An 18,008-nucleotide genomic window follows, 5' to 3' on the forward strand; every position below is an offset into this window, starting at 1 on the left:
TCTGACTTTGACCTTGAGGTGACCTTGCAATGACTGATGTAGTAGTAATGCAGCACTTTTCTGCTTTAGTGGATCCATGCTGCACTTCCCAGCAGGAGGAGAGCATTCCACGGCTGCATCACTTTTATGGTGTCACGTACGTCTCATAAGAAAATAGCACTTCCCTTCAGTGCTAAATATCTCACACATACCATGCCGCATGGTACTTTCCCACTTCCCTTGTATAGGCAGCACTGGGGAGAGCTGTTTCAAGGTTCATGTTGGCTGGTGTGGTGGTGACAAATGTACTGACATGAAATGAGAAGAAGCTTTGAAAGATAATTGGACAAATTGGTGGAGGGCATTAGGCTATCGATGGTTACTTGCCTGATGGCTCTGCTCTGCTTCCATGGTCAGAGGCAGTATGTTTTTCCTGAATACTAGTTGCTGGAAAATGCAGGATGGAGTGCTCTGGTGTACAGGTCCTGCTTGTAGGTATGCATCTTACGCATCTGATTGTCCCCTGTGAAAACAGGATTCTGAGCTGGATGGGTCATTGGCTTGAGCCAGCAGGCTCTTCTGACACTCTTAGGGAATTGCAACAGAACAGTGTATTTTAAAAGCATTAAAAAAGAAACTTTATTGAGTAATCAAAGCATTATACAATCCAGCAAGGCAAAGAACTAAGTGACGACTTATCATTATAATCCCATGATGCAGAATTAGATATTACTTTGGAACATAGAAAGATTCAATCCAAGATCAATCAAGATAATGAAAATATTATTTTTGTAGAAGCAAGAGTGCTGATATTAATGTAGAAAGCATTTATCCTTTAAATGTAGATCCCATAAAGTAATAAATCACGTGTGGTCTTCAAGAATGGGGTGACAGCTCCACTGCCCTCTTATATGGCAATCCTAGATGGATTTTGTGCCAAGACAAAAATATTCTGTTAAGCACTATGAATTACATTCCAGCACAACATTTTCTTGGGAGAAAGCCAAGCTGAATTCAGGGGCACTTAAAAATAGATAGGATTGAGCTGCATGGCGTGTTGAACTATTTTCAGTAATAAAAGAAAATGCCTGAAAAATAAGATGCTATTTAAACTAAAATGTGTTCATGTTGTATATGCCTAGGAAGCCTCAATGTTATCCTTTAGTTCACTCTGGATGATATTCAATGTTAGCCCTACTCAGAGTAAACCCATACAAATTATGGGATGTGGCAAGTTTAGGTCCATTAATTTCCTTTGCTCTACTCTGTGTATGAACTATTTGGATACAAGCCTATGTATTTTTAGTAGTTTAAATTGTGATCCTCCCTGATCCTTGATCCTCTCTTTTTTTTTCAGGCTGTGGCATTGCTATGCTGATTATCTCTGTCCTAATAGCCATATATTACAATATTATATTGTGCTACACACTTTTCTACCTTTTTGCATCCCTTGTACAAGTGTTACCTTGGGCTTCGTGTAACAATCCATGGAACACACCGGATTGTAGAGATAAAAACAAACTTTTATTAGGTAAGTTAGAGTATGCTTTTCCTTCAAATCTGTATATATGACCATTCTGCCTTAAAATATAGAGCAATGAGTATTCTCAAGTATGTCTCTATTGTAAATGTTTGTAGTAAAAATGAATTCTGCAATTACACCAACTTTTCACACCTTCATTTAGACTTCCTTATCTGCTTATTGATTCTGCCAACATAGTGCCATAGTAACTTCACAATATACTGCAAACCATAGAAGAAAGGAATCCAAAGGGCCAACTGTGTCCAACTCAAGGCAAAACCATATTTACATCAATTTTCCACAATTCAACTCACCCAGTCAGGACTACAGTGCTCCACAAATGGAGAATGCAGTGATATTACCCAGCACATGCCTGTCAACTTTACTGCTTTTTTGGAAAACTGATTTTGGAGTACAGTATTTCTGGGAAGCAGGATTATCCTTTAAAAAAATAATAATAATTGCAGAACTAATTTATTGGAAGCAGCAGCAGCAGCAGCACTAAATAGATCTAATTAGTGGTGCATTCCAATGCTTACTCAGAAATTAGTCTCACTGTGTTCAGTGGGGATTACTCACAGGAAAGGATGTCAAGAATTCCAGCCTCCTTGACCCAGAGCTGAAATTGAATCAGTAACATTTATTGCATGCATCTTCCACTTCTATAGATCAGGCCATGGTTTACCAGAGATTGTTGTGGTAAACACTTCTTACTTTCAGTCTTCTCTTGGGGTGACATTAATACTTGCAAACAAGGCTAACTAGATTTCATGCAAAGCCTCAAACAGGATATACCACTGTGCACTGGGGATGTGCGGGATTCACTCACAAATAGGAATAAAACGGATGCAGCATATATATATGCATCTTTATCATTTAAGTCAGGTACAGTAACAAACTACCAGTGGTGTCACACTGTATTCCACAGAGTGCATTCTGTTTTTGAGGAAAACAGTAAGTGGGAACTGGCTGAAATATGTATGACATTTATGAAATTTGTGACCTGTAGGTCTACATGTGAGTTGCACAATGAAAAGTGGGGGGACATTTTGGCCCCCAACAATTTGGATTAAGGTTCAAGATTCCAAAGTGTGGCTTTGGTCACATAGTCTGACATATTTCCATATGACTTCCATATTTTCATTTAGTTGTTTATGAAAACTTTACTATCCTGTCTTTCTTTCTTTGGGAAAGATACCCAGGATTGCTCAGAAGCCTCATTAAATCTCACTAAAAACATGACAACTTTTATTTATTTATTTTTTACTTTAAGAGTCCATGTTAGAGCAGATGTTAGTTGGCACTTTAAAAAGGAGGGTTTTTCCCTTGGTGGCAATGTCAGCTTTCTGATACTCCTGAATCAGTGCTAGCTGTTGACCACAACAGCTAAATCTTCATGTAATGAAAGAGAATGCAATCCCCTACAAAAGAAAAGTTTGGTTATAGGGGGAGAGAACCTTAAAACAACAACAGAAAGAGTTGTGTGCTGAAGATGGTGATGTTCAATTTCTAATGCAAAGAAATAAAATGGAATAAAATTGTTGTCAAATGACTATTCAAAATAACATAGATAGTGGAAAGTGACTTGCAGCGATGTCACAGGCACCTCTAAACTCAGGGGAAGGAAACATGTGTCTCTGCAGGTGCTTCTGAACCACAACCTATGGCCCTCCAGATGTTATTGAACTATAGTTCCTATCAATCCCAACCAGCATGAAGATGAGGGATGATGGCTGAGACTCATAGGAACTATAGCCCAACATCTGGAGGGCCACAGATGCCCCTTTCCTATCTAACTCCTATGTAGTATGTGAGCCAAGACACTTTCTCCACACCAAATGATACAACAGTCTCATTTGGAAGGGAAAGAATAGGGTATTGTTACGTTATTTTATAACCAGCAGCTCTAGCTAGCAGTTTGTGTGTTGATAAGTAGCAGTTCCCACTCAGTGAAGCTAAGGCAATGTCATTCGGTCAGTCCAGTCATGGTTGCACAGTCCTTCCCAGAACAACTTCAGCCTCTGTCTTGTCAATGACTCTTGCTGTGGGAAGGTGTCCTTTGATGTAGGGCATCATTATGATCCCACATGGGTGTTAAGGGCTTTGCCCACAATTCATCTGAAGTTTCATTCTTATCAGTGAACTAATTTTTTAAGCATGTCGCTTAAATGGCAAGAGCTCTAGGAAGAGGAGCGACAGGATAAGAACCTCATTAATAATGTTGTCATGGATATTGACTCCAGTGCCAGATAGGCAAACACAGAATAAGATTTCAAAGATAAGGTAGGGAATAGGTGGTGATGTTTTCAGTGTACATTCCAGGAGCAAAGGATGCCAGAGTTTGGCAGTGCGTATTTACTTGCAAGTTAGTGGGGATTTTGGTGCAACACTGTATTGAGGATTGCAGTCTGAGTGATTGAATAGTGATCTGTGGCAGATTTTATATTCAATACGGATTTTTCTTACAATTAAAATGACTACAATATGAACACACGGCTGTGTCATCAGTACTGGTAGAAAGGATTTTAGCAGGTAGGCAGCTATTGGCATAATGAGATGTAAGTTTTAAATGTCTTTTTATATAACTTTTAGCGATGCAGCTATTCTGCATCTCCATCTAGCAGAAGGACCAGCTCTACCATTAAGCAGAGTGAGATCGTTGACTCTGGCAGCAGATGCTGGCTGGTAGTTGTGAGGTGTTGGAGAACAGAGCTGTGTGTATTGCAGGTGCTGTTCTGTGCCCCAAAGCTAGCTTGCAGACCTCAGGAATGGTGGAGGACACTGTCCTGTAATCAGGATTAAAGTAAGTTTCTCCTGCCAGTCCACTTGACTTAAGTACAGTGTTACCTCAGGTTAAGAACTTAATTCGTTCTGGAGGTCCGTTCTTAACCTGAAACTGTTCTTAACCTGAAGCACCATTTTAGCTAATGGGGCCTCCCACTGCAGCCACCATGCGATTTCTGTTCTCATCCTGAAGCAAAGTTCTTAACCCGAGGTACTATTTCTGGGTTAGTGGAGTCTGTAACCTGAAGCGTCTGTAACCTGAGGTACCACTGTATATGGAAGCGGCAGGAGGGGATGCACAATCTTGTTTGCCTCAGGCAGAAAAAAATATTGTCAGGTCAATCCTGTATGGTGGATCTCTTAAGCACAGGCTGGCAATCAATAGCACTCAACATCTTGTTTTTGTGTATAGCAGGGATAGAAACTCAGCAGTCCTCCAGATGTTGTGGGACCCATCATTCCTCACCACTGGCATCCTCATCAATGGCAGCTATGCTGGCTGGAGTTGATGGGAGTTGAAAATCCAGTAACATCTGGAGGGACAATGGTTCCCCATCCCTGGGGTATGGCAGGACCCATCACTCCACTGGAATAAAACTTGTGAATCAGAGTTGGAATTCTAAGATAGCATTCTTAACTCCTGCACTAATCAACGCACTATACCGTAAAAACCTCTTTGCTAGTATGAAACGTCTGAGGTTGTGATCCTAAGACTATTGACTTGGAAGTAAATTCCAGTTATATTGATGGCTTGTTTAAAACAGCAGCAGGGTGGGGTGGCTAATCCCCAATCTCCCCCTGCCATTCCAATGCTTCTGGGTTACTGGTGTGAATAAGGCCATCTTGTAGCTAGCCTATTTATCTAGTGTTTATAATTTTTTTTCAAAGTCACACATTTCAATATATCTATTATAAAACATAAAATGAAAATTTTCTTGGGGGAAAGCAACATATCGAAAATAATGGTTGATATGCTCCACAAATACACAGACCTGTATCTACCTGAGCGTTTATTATATCTTCCATTAAAATATGCCATGGGAGCCAACTTATTGAAGATGGACTCGTCAGTCCATTCAATATTTCTGTTGCCTTTCCTTTTATTGTATGTATATATCTTCACATTTATTTCCCACCACAGGAATGATAATTAGAAATGGGGGCCTTTGCATGGCTGTTTATGAAAGCTAGTTTCAAATGTATCCCTGCCGCTAGTCGCCACTGATGCCCAGGGTGGCATTTGTTTGGCCTTGTTTGTTTGTTTTATGCAATTTGTGGGTGTCAGCTACATAAAATAAATGCACAATGGGAATGAATGTGCATGAGACGGGCTTTTTACCACACCCTTAAAGTAAGTTTTTACTGTGTTACTTTCTGCAAAATAGAAAGTGTGTGTGTGGGGGGGAGCACAAGATATCTGAGCACCCAAGATTCGCACCTTCCAAATAGTAAGTGCAGCAAGAAGCAACACATCTCACTTGTGCATCTTCTCCCATCACAGCCTCTTCAAAATATGTCAACTACGTACAGCTAATTTCTCAGAGCCTGAGAACAGTCACCAGGGGAATGCTGTTGAAAATGGTTTCTCCATGGAGAGTTGCCCTTGGCCAAGCTGTAAAGCATAAGGATTCGACATGGTAACCCCTAGAATGTTGTGGTTAACTATTCCCATCAGCCCCAGTCAGAATGACCAATGGTCAAAGGTGATGGGTGTTATAGTCTGACAGCAACTGAAGGCTCCCCCTGCCACATAATATAGAATTACTTACTATGTGCATCTTCCTCCTCATGCACTTCATAGCACAGTGGTACCTCATGTTACATACACTTCAGGTTACATACACTTCAGGTTACAGACTCCGCTAACCCAGAAATAGTGCTTCAGGTTAAGAACTTTGCTTCAGGATGAGAACAGAAATCGTGCTCTGGTGGCAGCAGGAGGCCCCATTAGCTAAAGTGGTGCTTCAGGTTAAGAACAGTTTTAGGTTAAGAACGGACCTCCGGAACGAATTAAGTACTTAACCCGAGGTACCACTGTACTGTTTAAAGGGACAGTAGGGCTCCTGTCCCTCCCTTGATTCTCCATTGTCCACACAACCTCCTTGCCAAATCACAGCCTTGACACACGCTCCCTTCACTCAGCCATGCTTGTATCATACCAGGGATACTCTGAAAATGAGAGGGTACGAGAAAATCTGGAGGGAGGGGAAAATGTGGGAATGCAGTGATTTTAAGGAGAAAGCCATATGGACAATGAAGAATTAAAGGAGGTACAGGAAGTTTACTGCCCACTTTAAATGTATGGATGAGCCATCTGTCCGCATAGCTGATTTTGTAACATTTGCAGAGCATGCAATTGAATCATTGCTTTGCAATTCACTGTGCAGTTTTTCACTTCATCTTCAAAAGCCAATGCTGACCACTATCAGGGACAGGACACTGGGTTAGATCGGCCATAGGATATTTTCAAGCTCTTCAGTGGTGTGATGTCTGCAGGCTTGCACAGGCATCCATTTAAAGAGTTTCCATCAGTGCTGACAAGACGCGTAAATTACAGGTGATTACCCATCCTTCAGCATGCCTGGCTTTCTCTAACAAAAGAAACACGAGTTCCTTAATAATCAGGCAAAAGAAAAAAGAGGGAAAAGCTGATTTGGCTGCCTTTTTCATTTTTAGCAATTTGGGCATTTCTAGAAATATGCAGGGAGTTGAAACACACCCGCACACCCCTCTGTACCTGAAACCAAGAGTGATCAAGCAGTGCCCAAAGGGAATAAAGGTTGTTTGGTTTTGTGCAGAGCACATCGAGTTTTCTGGATTCTCTTATATTTATTGCAGTGGCAAAAAAACCGATCTTATAGGGCAAAGATGTAAAGCTATAGATGTTCTAGCGAGATGAGATGCTGCTCAACTTGTTCTGTTTTTCAGATGTGCTCTCCTGTCCTGAACATGCTTACTCAGAAATATATTTTGTCATCCACTGATTTCGATGGGACACATGAGACTGCAGTCTTGTTAACGTTTTGATTTCCCCCGGAGTCTTCATAAATATCTGAAGGCTAGAATGATGTGTGTAAACATTTCCCCCCTTCAAAACAAGCACAGTTGGGCCGTCCTTTCCCCTAGATTACAAATGGATGCTTTTACTTATTAGCAATTGTCCATGTAAATGTAATTTCATGCCAGCACCTTCTGGTTCGGTGTAGTTATTATTTTCTGCCTAGCGTCCAAGGTTTGATGGATAGCACTGCATGCGAGGATTTGTTTGTCCTCTGCTGCAAAGTCATTGCGCCCTCTGCTGATCAGGATCGTCTGGTGCAGGGAAACCAACAGCTCTACAAAGCGAAGCTGTTTTTTTTAATAAAAAAGCTTGCTGCAGTGCAGCAAAAGTGACCTTACGTGTCATCTTCTGATCTCACTCATGCCTCTATACACTTTAAACAAGGCAAAACCAACCCAGCATATACAGGTGAACATGTTCTGTTCTACTGATGTCAGAACTGCCTATTTCTTAAATGCGCTCTCAGAAATACAATATTGTTAAGGCTGCAGTCCTGTATCCAAGATTCTCCGATTCAGGTTATCTCTGAATAGACATGCGTAGGATTGCACTATAAGCAGGTTTTATTTTTCAGCAGAGAAGATGTGCGATAATATTTTTGCACAATTAAGTCTTCCAAAAGTGTTCTTCTGAATACATTTGGAATATTACTACCCTTATGTAAATATGATTTTGTGTGTGTTCTGTCTTTGCAGCAGCACAGCATAGGAGCATTTGGGAAGCAAAGGGGGGGGGAGTCTCAATCTAACATATTTGTAACATATATTTATTCATTTGGAAGGTCACAAAGACTTTTGTAGGAGAAATAACATTTTTTTGCGGGGGGGGGGGGATGCCTTTTATTTCAGTAGCTTTCATAACTAGCTACACAATATTGAAAAGGGTATTTAAGAAGCAACAGTTATTCCAAATTTGGGGTATGTCCCACTTTTTATAAAACAAACAAACAGCCCCAAGCTATTTTCTTATATCTATATTTATTAGTGTGGAATCCTTATTGCAAATCCTGCAGTTAAACACAGAGTTAGCAACACACAAAAGACATTTTCAATGGGCTTTACAACTAATTCTGTATTGGATTGTGATGGCCTTAGAATTTGTGTATTATATTATTTTCCATAAGCATTTGATTGAAAGGACCAGACAATGAGACACATGGTACCGGGTACACACAGTACCAACTCCTCAGTAATATTCAACTAAATCTAGAGATGTGCAGAAAATGAGAGAATGGGTGGATAACATACCACTACCCCCTCTGCTGGCCGACGTGGGGCATAATGCTTTCCTTTCCAAAAATACTGGGGTTGCACGAAGTTGGAAGCTTGCAATAGTACAGTTTAATAGAACATTGATAGAACATTAAAAGATTAATAGAACAAGGGGACATACAAAGGGATCGTTTGACAGCAATTATTTCTTTTCCTGTTTTATGCTTCTTGCGTCACTAGTAGCCTTCACTGACTTTTAAGAGAGAATTTCAAAAGCAACAATGTGCTTTTGTCAATTAGCAGAAAGGCATGGCTTCAGATTAAGCGGAGAGAGTTAGGAGACTGCGCTCATTTCTGTGGATAATAATTAAATCTGAGCAATTTAAATACCACTCTCTTAATACGCTGATTATGTTCTCAAGATCTTTGCTGTCTTTAGGTGCACATGAGGATTGTCCTAATGCACCTAAAATGCACCTTGTAACCAGAAAACTTCTGTTCAGGATAAATATTGCTGCAAGTCATAGCTGATGTATTAGTCATAAATCAGAAGCTTTGGATCAAGCCTAATCACAGTCTGGCCTCCACATACAACCAAGGTTCGAGCTGAAACAAATTTCTGAACTCAAAAGTCAATTCTCCTCATTAGAACTTGATTTCAGAGCTGCGAATTTAAGTTCTTCCTGGGAATGTGAGTAGTGATCTCCATATGGATATTGCTGGGTGTAGTAGCTTTACTGAAAATATTGACAATTTAATATTTAACTCCCATGCTTGAAATATATCGGACAAGGCTTGGCTTGCAGTAAATCCAATCAATTTCTGTAGAACTGACGTCTCAGTAGACATCTACAATATTATACTGCTCAGACTGAAGACTTTCAGAAGTATGTCCTGAAGTGACATTTCAATAGAAAAATCTAATACAGTGCTACCTCTGGTTACGAACTTAATTCGTTCCAGAGGTCCGTTCATAACCGGAAATCATTCATAACCCGAGGCGTGCTTTTGCTAATGGCGCCTCCCACTGCTGCTGCGCTGCCGGAGTGCGACCTCTGTTCACATCCCGGGGCAAAGTTCACATCCAGGAGCATCTACTTCCGGGTTAGTGAAGCTCGTAACCCAAAGTAAGGAGGACGGTACGCAACACGAGTACCAATCGTATCTACTGTATGATCCTTGTATAAGGATTCAGACATGGGGGTTTCACTTTTGCTCTGGGTCAACTATGCTGCTGATCCACAAGACAGATCAAGTCAGTACTGATGGGTCAAGACCTTATGGCAGGATATTAGCTTGTTCTTTCTTTCAAACTGTGTTTTGTACACTTCCAGTTTAGTGCTGAAGCAATAGAATGGAAAATGTCCACCTACATTTGCCCATTCCTCACGTTAGACAATGCTTCACAGTAGGATTGCACATAGTTCATACTGGCTTGGCTTTGGAAATATCCATGGATATATATTTTTAAGTGTTCCTTAATAGAAAACAGATTATATCTTATCGTTACCTGTCTTGAGCATCTTCAGATGGAAAATTGGGGTATACATTTATTAAAATCAAATAATAGCTTTAAAACCAGAATTTCAGTTCAAATGCACAAATCTGCAGCAGTCAAATACAAGTTACAAATTGCCTTCGGATTTACAAGCCTTGCAAGCAACATGTATAAAAGCAATGTTTCACTTAGTGAACTTGTATTTATTTTGCTGTTCATTGTTTTTAAATGTCCAGAGAAACTGAGTAGGAGGAAAACAGCTCATTAAATGCACAGTATGAAATAACCACTCAGGGAGCCACAAATGAGTAGCTAATAGTCTACAGATCACAGTAGACTGCAAGCAGAGGTTGCATCGTAGCAATGATCACACAAGCCTGAGTGTGGGCAATACTAGCAAGCCCCATTTACCTGTCTCTAAAACTGAGACTTGCACCCACATTTGGAGCTATGAGCTCATTCTGTGGGTTTGGGGCTTTTGCATGGGCACAACAAATTGCCAGAAGTCCTGCCCAACAAAAGGCCAAGATGGACTAGATCAGGCTTCCTCAAACTTGGCCCTCCAGATGTTTTTGGCCTACAACTCCCATGATCCCTAGCTAGCAGGACCAGTGGTCAGGGATGATGGGAATTGCAGTCTCAAAACATCTGGAGGGCCGAGTTTGAGGATGCATGGACTAGACTCATCAATGAAAAGGAAGGCTCAAATGTGATTAATGTTGAAAGGAAGATAGTTTGCCTTTGTTCAACCAGGTAGAGGAACCTAATTAATTTTCAATGCTCAAATGAAATGTACTTCAATGCAAGCTGTTATTTGTTAATTGTTTTCCCCCAAGTCTTTAGATGAATTTTAGCTCAGTAACTGCTCTTTTGACTTGTGTTTTTTCAGATTCCTGCATCATTGGTGACCACCCCAAATTACAAATAAAGAACTCTACTTTCTGTATGAGTGCCTATCCAAACTTGACAATGGTAAACTATACCAGCCATGTCAACAAAACTTTTGTCAGTGGCAGTGAAGAGTACTTCAAGTAAGATTTAAAAAAACAAAAACAAAACACACACACACATTTTGGAACAATTTTAAAACAAATCTCCATCTGAAAGTCACAGGGTAATGCATGAAATTATTAACGGAATGAAAAAATTGTAATTACATTGTCTGTAGGTTCTTTCTCTGCTGTTCATTAGTTGAGTGTTTATGCCAGTCATTTAGATATGTCTTTCATATATTGGGACTTGACTAATGAGTTAATTGCTCCTGCTACAGAGACAGAAGCAATTTGATGGCATTTCAAAACAAGTGCCAGGAAAATAGTACATTGTTTTGGCATTCAGGAGGTAGATGTCCTGAGGTTTGAATGTGATTTGGATCTGGGTTCAAGTCCCACCACATAATCTTTTGGTATCTCTTCCCTAAAGCTGCCATCATGTCAAGTCCTGGTAGACGTGCCTCATAGGATAGTGGTCAGAGTGAAAGCACCACAAAAATTATGGCAGTCTCTCTTTTATCTTCGTAAACTCAATTCTTGTTTTATAAACCCTGTGTTGTCTCAGATTATTTCAAATACTCTCACACCTATAGTTTTAACCACACTAAGGAAACTTCAGAGAGACCCTAGGGAACCTTTTGAGGCTATTTGATAAGCGTCAGCCTGTTAAATAATTAATCTCTTATTTGATGCTGGCACGTACCTCAAACAGGGAAAGGGAGGGCACAAGAGAGGGGTACACTCTGTTGTGACCAGATCTTCCCTTCGCCAGATAGGATGGGGAGGGCTGGGATGTGGTTATCACAACTACAGTTATATTTGACAGAGGTTTTGGGATGTTGCCCTGAGTGATTTACGATCTTGCTCATATGTGACCTGTGGCCCATCTGTGTTAGGAATCCGATATCTGCAGGGTTTCGGTTTTCTGTCAGCTCCCTACTTTAAGAAACTGACTGTACCAAACTATCACTGTCTATTTTCTAAAGCCAGATTAAAAGTTTTCCCATCCAAAGTGTTGAGTGGAAGATTGGCTGGCATCCCATACCAAGATAGGCTGTGCCCAAGTTCCCAGGATGCTGAATGTATGAAACACATTTTATTACACTGTAGTCTGTATAATCAGGTTAGATAGCATCTAATCAAACCAATATTAACAGAACAACCTGGAATTGCTTATTCCTTTTATGTTACGGTTCTCCTTGAGGATAAGACTGATACTATTACACTGGGTGTAGCAAAATTTCTTTTGGAGGCAGTAAGTATCAGAAATCAGTATGTATGGCCTAAGGCTCCTCTGTTGGCTATCAAGGACGCTCTTATGCCTTAATAACTATTGATATTTATACCATTGTTAGACTGTGTAATTTGGGTCTATGGACTGCAATAAAGCTGTGTGTGTGTATTTGACATTACAAAAGTAAATGCCGGAGGGATTGGGCCTGTAATGACTCACATTGGCATTTTGATTCTCAGGTACTTTGTATTGAAGATTTCTGCAGGAATCGAATATCCTGGTGAAATCAGGTGGCCTTTGGCACTCTCTCTCTTTCTGGCTTGGGCGATTGTCTATGCTTCCCTGGCTAAAGGAATAAAGACATCAGGAAAAGTAAGAGAGCATCTTTCTTTAGACTGTTCAGAGCCAGAACTCAGTGATATATTGTATGACTGAAGGACTAAGTATTACCAAACTACTGAATAGTTTGTTGATAAATGTGAAAGCAGCGTAGCACATATCCTCTTGCATGGTAGCTGAAGAAAAGTTTCATTGATATGATTATTTGCTCTATTTTTCAAATTTGGGATCCTCATGGCATGCTGCCTACATTCCTTGTGCTTTCAGTATTGATATTGGGTTGCATCCTAAAAGGTGAATGGAAAGAGTCCTGTAAAGTATGATTAATTCATTTTATCAAAATATGCATTCCAAAGACAAGGGATGCAGCAGCTGGCTGGATTACCCAACAAAGTGCTTACACCGGGGCAAGGACATTTAGCTGCACAATGGAACTTCCATTCCTTCTCCTCTCTCTGAATGTCTCCCCAAAGCCCTGTTAAACCCATGTTGGGAGTTCACAACCTCCAGAGCAGAATTGGGGAGGATCTGGGGCATGCAGGGAGAAGAGAAGGAAGCTATGTTGTGCAAGTGGAAATCCTTGTGCTAGCAGAAGTACTTCACTGAATACCTCAGAAGCATCATTGCCCAGCCTGTATACACTTGCTCAACTATCCCCTCTTCATAGGAGGGTTTTCAGGTTTTTACAATGTTCTGTGAGGCTAAAAATAGCAATGGAATGAAATTAATGTTTGTACAGTATGGAAAACAAGACAAATATATCATATCGCCTTCAAGTTTAGTTCTCTTAAACACTATTAGCTTTCTTCAGTTCAGGAAGATAGATAATATCTTTTTTCAACATTGTCCTAAAGGTAATTAAAATATTAGTGTCCCCCCCTACAAACTTTATAAAGATTAATTCTCTAATAAAATGACTTCTGCGTGAGCATGCATGAGGCTGAGTGGCTTGATTATAAAACTGCTCTATTTTAAAATGTGAGGGCACATAACAAATGAGTTGGGAACATCATTAAATGAAAAAAGTAAATAGATTTCAAAGATATCCCAACTGCACTGAAAAGAGAGTCCTAGAATGGTAGAACTAGCCTTGTTTAGGGCTCAGCCTCAGCTCCCTCTCCCTCTCCTCTTTTTATCTCCCCACACATTACGGTTATTCTTTTCAAGCTCACTTGACCGCTCCCTCTGCAGGGAAGCTCTGTCCCCAATGCACAAGAAGCAAGATTCTGTAGTCAGCTGCTGGGTCATGAAGAAAGGGCTATCTATACACCTCTCCCTCTCCTTTCTCAATCCCCCTTTACTTCAACAGCAGACTTACCATGCTGGGCTCAGAACACCTTGGCCAATCTTTGGTAAGCTCTAGTTCCCTCTGACTAGGGTCCCTGCTCCAGGCTTAGATCCCTCCCTTTTTTCACAAGCATGCAGGTAATGCCCACCTCACCCGCAGGAGTGCTAACCACGATGTAAGAGCAGCTAACGTGGATGAAATACTTTAGATCAGAGGGAAAAGAAACATTTTTCAGCCCAACTGCAACATTCACTTCTGGGCAACCGCAATTCGCTGGAGCAATTAGTGTCGTTTTGATCTTTGTAGATCAGGCTAGTTTTCACACATGCTCAAACACCCTTTCCTGTCCTCCACTGAGCCAGGCGTTCAAGGACAAAATCTAGCCAGGCAAAACCACTCAAGGTCAGAGAGCGGTGTGGCCTGGAGAAAGTTACAAGGGCTGGAGGGAGAGGCCTGGAGGGTTCCTTTTGGTCCCTGGATCTGAGTGAGGCTCCCCTCCCTTGCTTTAGATGGTCCTTTTACCAAAGGGCAGCAACTGGGGAAGCAGAATCAAGCACAACCATCAGTATATACCGTATTTTTCGGTCTATAAGACACACCAGACCACAAGACGCACCTAGTTTTGGGAGGAGGAAAACAAGAAAAAAAATATTCTGAATCTCAGAAGGCAGAACAGCAAGAGGGATCGCTACGCAGTGAAAGCAGCAATCCCTCTTGCTGTTCGGGCTTCTGGGATAGCTGCGCAGCCTGCATTCGCTCCATAAGACGCACACACATTTCCCCTTACTTTCTAGGAGGGAAAAAGTGAGTCTTATAGAGCAAAAAATACGGTATATAGAGAGATGGGATCTTAAATAAATGGCTGCTGTGCCTGCTGACACATTTTATGAAAAACTACCTTGATTTTCATTGGTTTGAAGGGTCACATATAGTAATAAGATGCATGAATAGGAAAAACATCAGCTACACATAAATACTGCTATTGTTATCTCAGAACCTTGCCATTTTATTAGCTTGTGGTTTTTCATAGATAGCAACATTTTAATAATCCTATTATCTCTGTAGGTTGCTTACATTCCCATGAGCCTGTGTACTAATTCTGCCTGGGTAATGAATTGTCATGGACAGCAAGCCTACTTATAGGATCCGCCCAAATGAGTAATTCTTTGTCTATGTGTGGTCTCTTTAGGTGGTGTACTTCACTGCTACATTCCCTTATGTAGTGCTCATCATCTTACTCATCAGAGGAGTAACTCTGCCAGGAGCTGGGAATGGAATATTGTACTTCATCACACCTAAGTGGGAGAAACTGATTGATGCTATGGTGGGCTTATTATTCCAGTTATAACACTCTAATAGGGTGAATAATTCATACAGATTTATTATTTGCTGTGTATTAAGAAAGCATACAGAGATATGCTATGCTGTGCTGAATCAATTACGTGCAAGCTGATCTGGCTAAATCTATTGCACCCATTACATTAGGCGTTCTAATAAGGTTACGTTTGCGTGTCCTTCAGTACATTGCTCCATTTGTTTTGGTGGGTCACACTTTTTCTGGTTGTGAGGCAGTGAAACATGGCTATCAGCAAGGTGAGCTAGCTCTGCACATCCACAGCCATGCTGCATGTGTTATGTGGAATGAAATAACACACTCCCAGAGAACAGCTCACCTGGTGACTTATCAGATTACAGTGCAAATTGTTCCTTATCTAGTGACGTTTAGAGTACATTTGGGCTGCCTTGTTGGATCAGTCCGAGGCGTATCTGCTCCAGTGTAATGGTCCCAACAACAATAGGAATTCCATAAATTTGGCTAATCCATTTTTGTGCGTGTGTGTGTCCATCATCACATTTTGCAGTAGTAATTTGTATTACAGTATTTCCTACAATCCCATAAATGCTACTGCTTGGAGCAGCCTGCTTCTTCTTGTGCCGTGAGCTGTGCCACTTTTATATGGGCTCTTTTACAATCAGTTTGAATTGTAGGGAGCAATCCTGTACACAAGAAACTGGTGTAAAGCCAAGCCACTGTGAGTTTAGCTGGTGTCATGTTACACCAGATTCAGACTCCATTCAGCAACAAGGCTACTGCTGCCTAAGCTGGCCTGTACCTGCAGAGGGAAACAAAGCCTTTAAAACAAAGTTTGAGTTACACCATCCTTTTTGCCAGTTTAACCTACACTAGGTTGCCAGGCATGGGCATAGCTGGGGGGGGGGGCGCAGCTGCACCCCTCCAAATCAATACAAATCAATGCAAATCTGAGGTTCTTTTCTCCCTAATAAAAATCCTGGCTATGCCCAAGTTGCCAGGTCATGTGACTAAACAGAATGGGTTTAGAATCTAGCCTAAATAACCCCAGCCCTCTGGTCCCATCCCAACACACTCCTTTGTGGGGGTTTATGTCAATTTAAGATCCTTCATGGTGGGCTCAGCTGGTTGGAAAATATACTAATGTCTCTCCAGCAGAGTCGAAGATGAGGGAGTTAAGCCTCCATAACCCAACTGTGACAGGAGCCTCCTGACTCAGCTGGAGATCTCTGGATCCTAATCCACTCATCCTGGTGTAGCTTGAGATAGGATTGCTCCCATAGTCAACAGCACTATTGATTTTTAAAATAACTTGCTGAAAAATGTTTGTTGAAGTTGATGCTCATTTTCTTCATGGGACTTTTTTTTTTTTTAAAGGTGTGGAAAGATGCTGCCACTCAAATATTTTTCTCTTTGTCTGCTGCATGGGGTGGCCTGATTACCTTGTCTTCCTATAACAAATTTCATAACAACTTGTACAGGTAAGTAGAATGATTCCATGAACCCAATGGCTTTATGGCGACTGAGTGGCACTGTTAATTCCAGAAACTTATGGATATAATTTAGATCCTTACAAATTAGCTGGGAGTTGTTTATGAATTTTAAAACGTAATTAGGATTACCAGTGGTTCCTAATTATTTGACACAGCCAGACCACTGAAAGAAGAAAATTGGGTGATTTGGATATACCCAATCAGTAATAAAACCAGTCTATGCATTCAAAACTGTGTCACATAGCAGATCTATATCAAATGGGTGGAGAGAATTGCATGCTACCTCATGTGGGGGCAGGTCAAGGAGGGAACTTCCTGTACATAAGAAATTAGAATGCCAGGGAGAGCCCTGCTTCCTGATATGCCACCCTCCATTAGGGAGGGAATTTTGGAAGTTGCAAGGCATTCAATATGTGGTCCCTCTCCCTTCAGTACAGTTCAGTAAGGCCAACAACACACAATACTTCTGGACCTTGCAGGACCCAGAAGTTCTGTTGTTTGGCTAAATTGTGCCTGATTCTGTGGCCATGAAAGCTATGACATTGTTTGTAAAGCACAATTTCTTTCAAGAATGGAAACACTCCATCACCTGTGATGCAGGTCCTCAAAACCCACTGGGCTCCTCCTGAGGTTGGTGTGCCCTACTTTCTATTGAAAGCTTGCCCTGATTAAAAATAGGCCAGGTTGAAAAGCAACCTCGGGAATTGCCAGGAAGAACCTGGGCTGGCAGCATGAAATACAACACAAGCATAATCTCTACCGGAGAAAGCCTGGAGATTTAGAAATAGGTCAGAACCCAGCTGTGCTCTGAGCACTCTGCATTAGAAAGGGTAATCTGCAGTTTCCAAAAGGGCAATGGCTGTATCACCTCTGCTCTTGTTATATCACTGAGCACAGTGATTATTCCTGAAATTGTATTAGCACCTAGTTAAGATTAAGAAAAGCTCTCTAAATTCAAACTAAAGATGGAAGCTTTGATTAAAGGTAATGGGTAACTTCCTACAGAGCCGATAAGTTTGCTCTCTTATAAATACAGGCCCATTCCATATTTGGTTTTGATTGATTGCTTTATTTATTTATTCAACACATTCCTACTCCAAGTGTTCCACTATTTGAAGCAGCTTCAAAATGCAGGTGGAAGGAACAGTAGAAACCAGCAACCCCAACAATAGCTCATAAAGATGTAGCATGTGCCCAAGAGTTTTGGAGGCACAGCTGAACATTTGGTTGCTTGGGTTGCATTTTCTCTGAACAACAGGCAGCAGGAGTCAGAAAAGTGTGACATTAGGAAGGTG

At 41.0% G+C, this 18,008-nt stretch overlaps 1 protein-coding gene across 1 annotated transcript in view; it reads left to right on the forward strand.

The window, feature by feature from the left end:
* SLC6A5 (solute carrier family 6 member 5) overlaps nt 1–18,008 on the forward strand; it is a 68,210-nt gene that overhangs the window by 10,354 nt on the left and 39,848 nt on the right. Inside the window, exons 5-9 of the mRNA XM_077929015.1 lie at nt 1,337–1,510; nt 10,945–11,086; nt 12,521–12,653; nt 15,098–15,232; nt 16,598–16,701. Of these exons, the coding sequence (XP_077785141.1) occupies nt 1,337–1,510; nt 10,945–11,086; nt 12,521–12,653; nt 15,098–15,232; nt 16,598–16,701 (688 nt within the window). The remainder of the gene's footprint in view (nt 1–1,336; nt 1,511–10,944; nt 11,087–12,520; nt 12,654–15,097; nt 15,233–16,597; nt 16,702–18,008) is intronic.

The sequence above is a fragment of the Podarcis muralis genome, chromosome 1 (genome assembly GCF_964188315.1).
Source record: "Podarcis muralis chromosome 1, rPodMur119.hap1.1, whole genome shotgun sequence".
In the NCBI taxonomy this organism is placed as follows: domain Eukaryota; kingdom Metazoa; phylum Chordata; class Lepidosauria; order Squamata; family Lacertidae; genus Podarcis; species Podarcis muralis.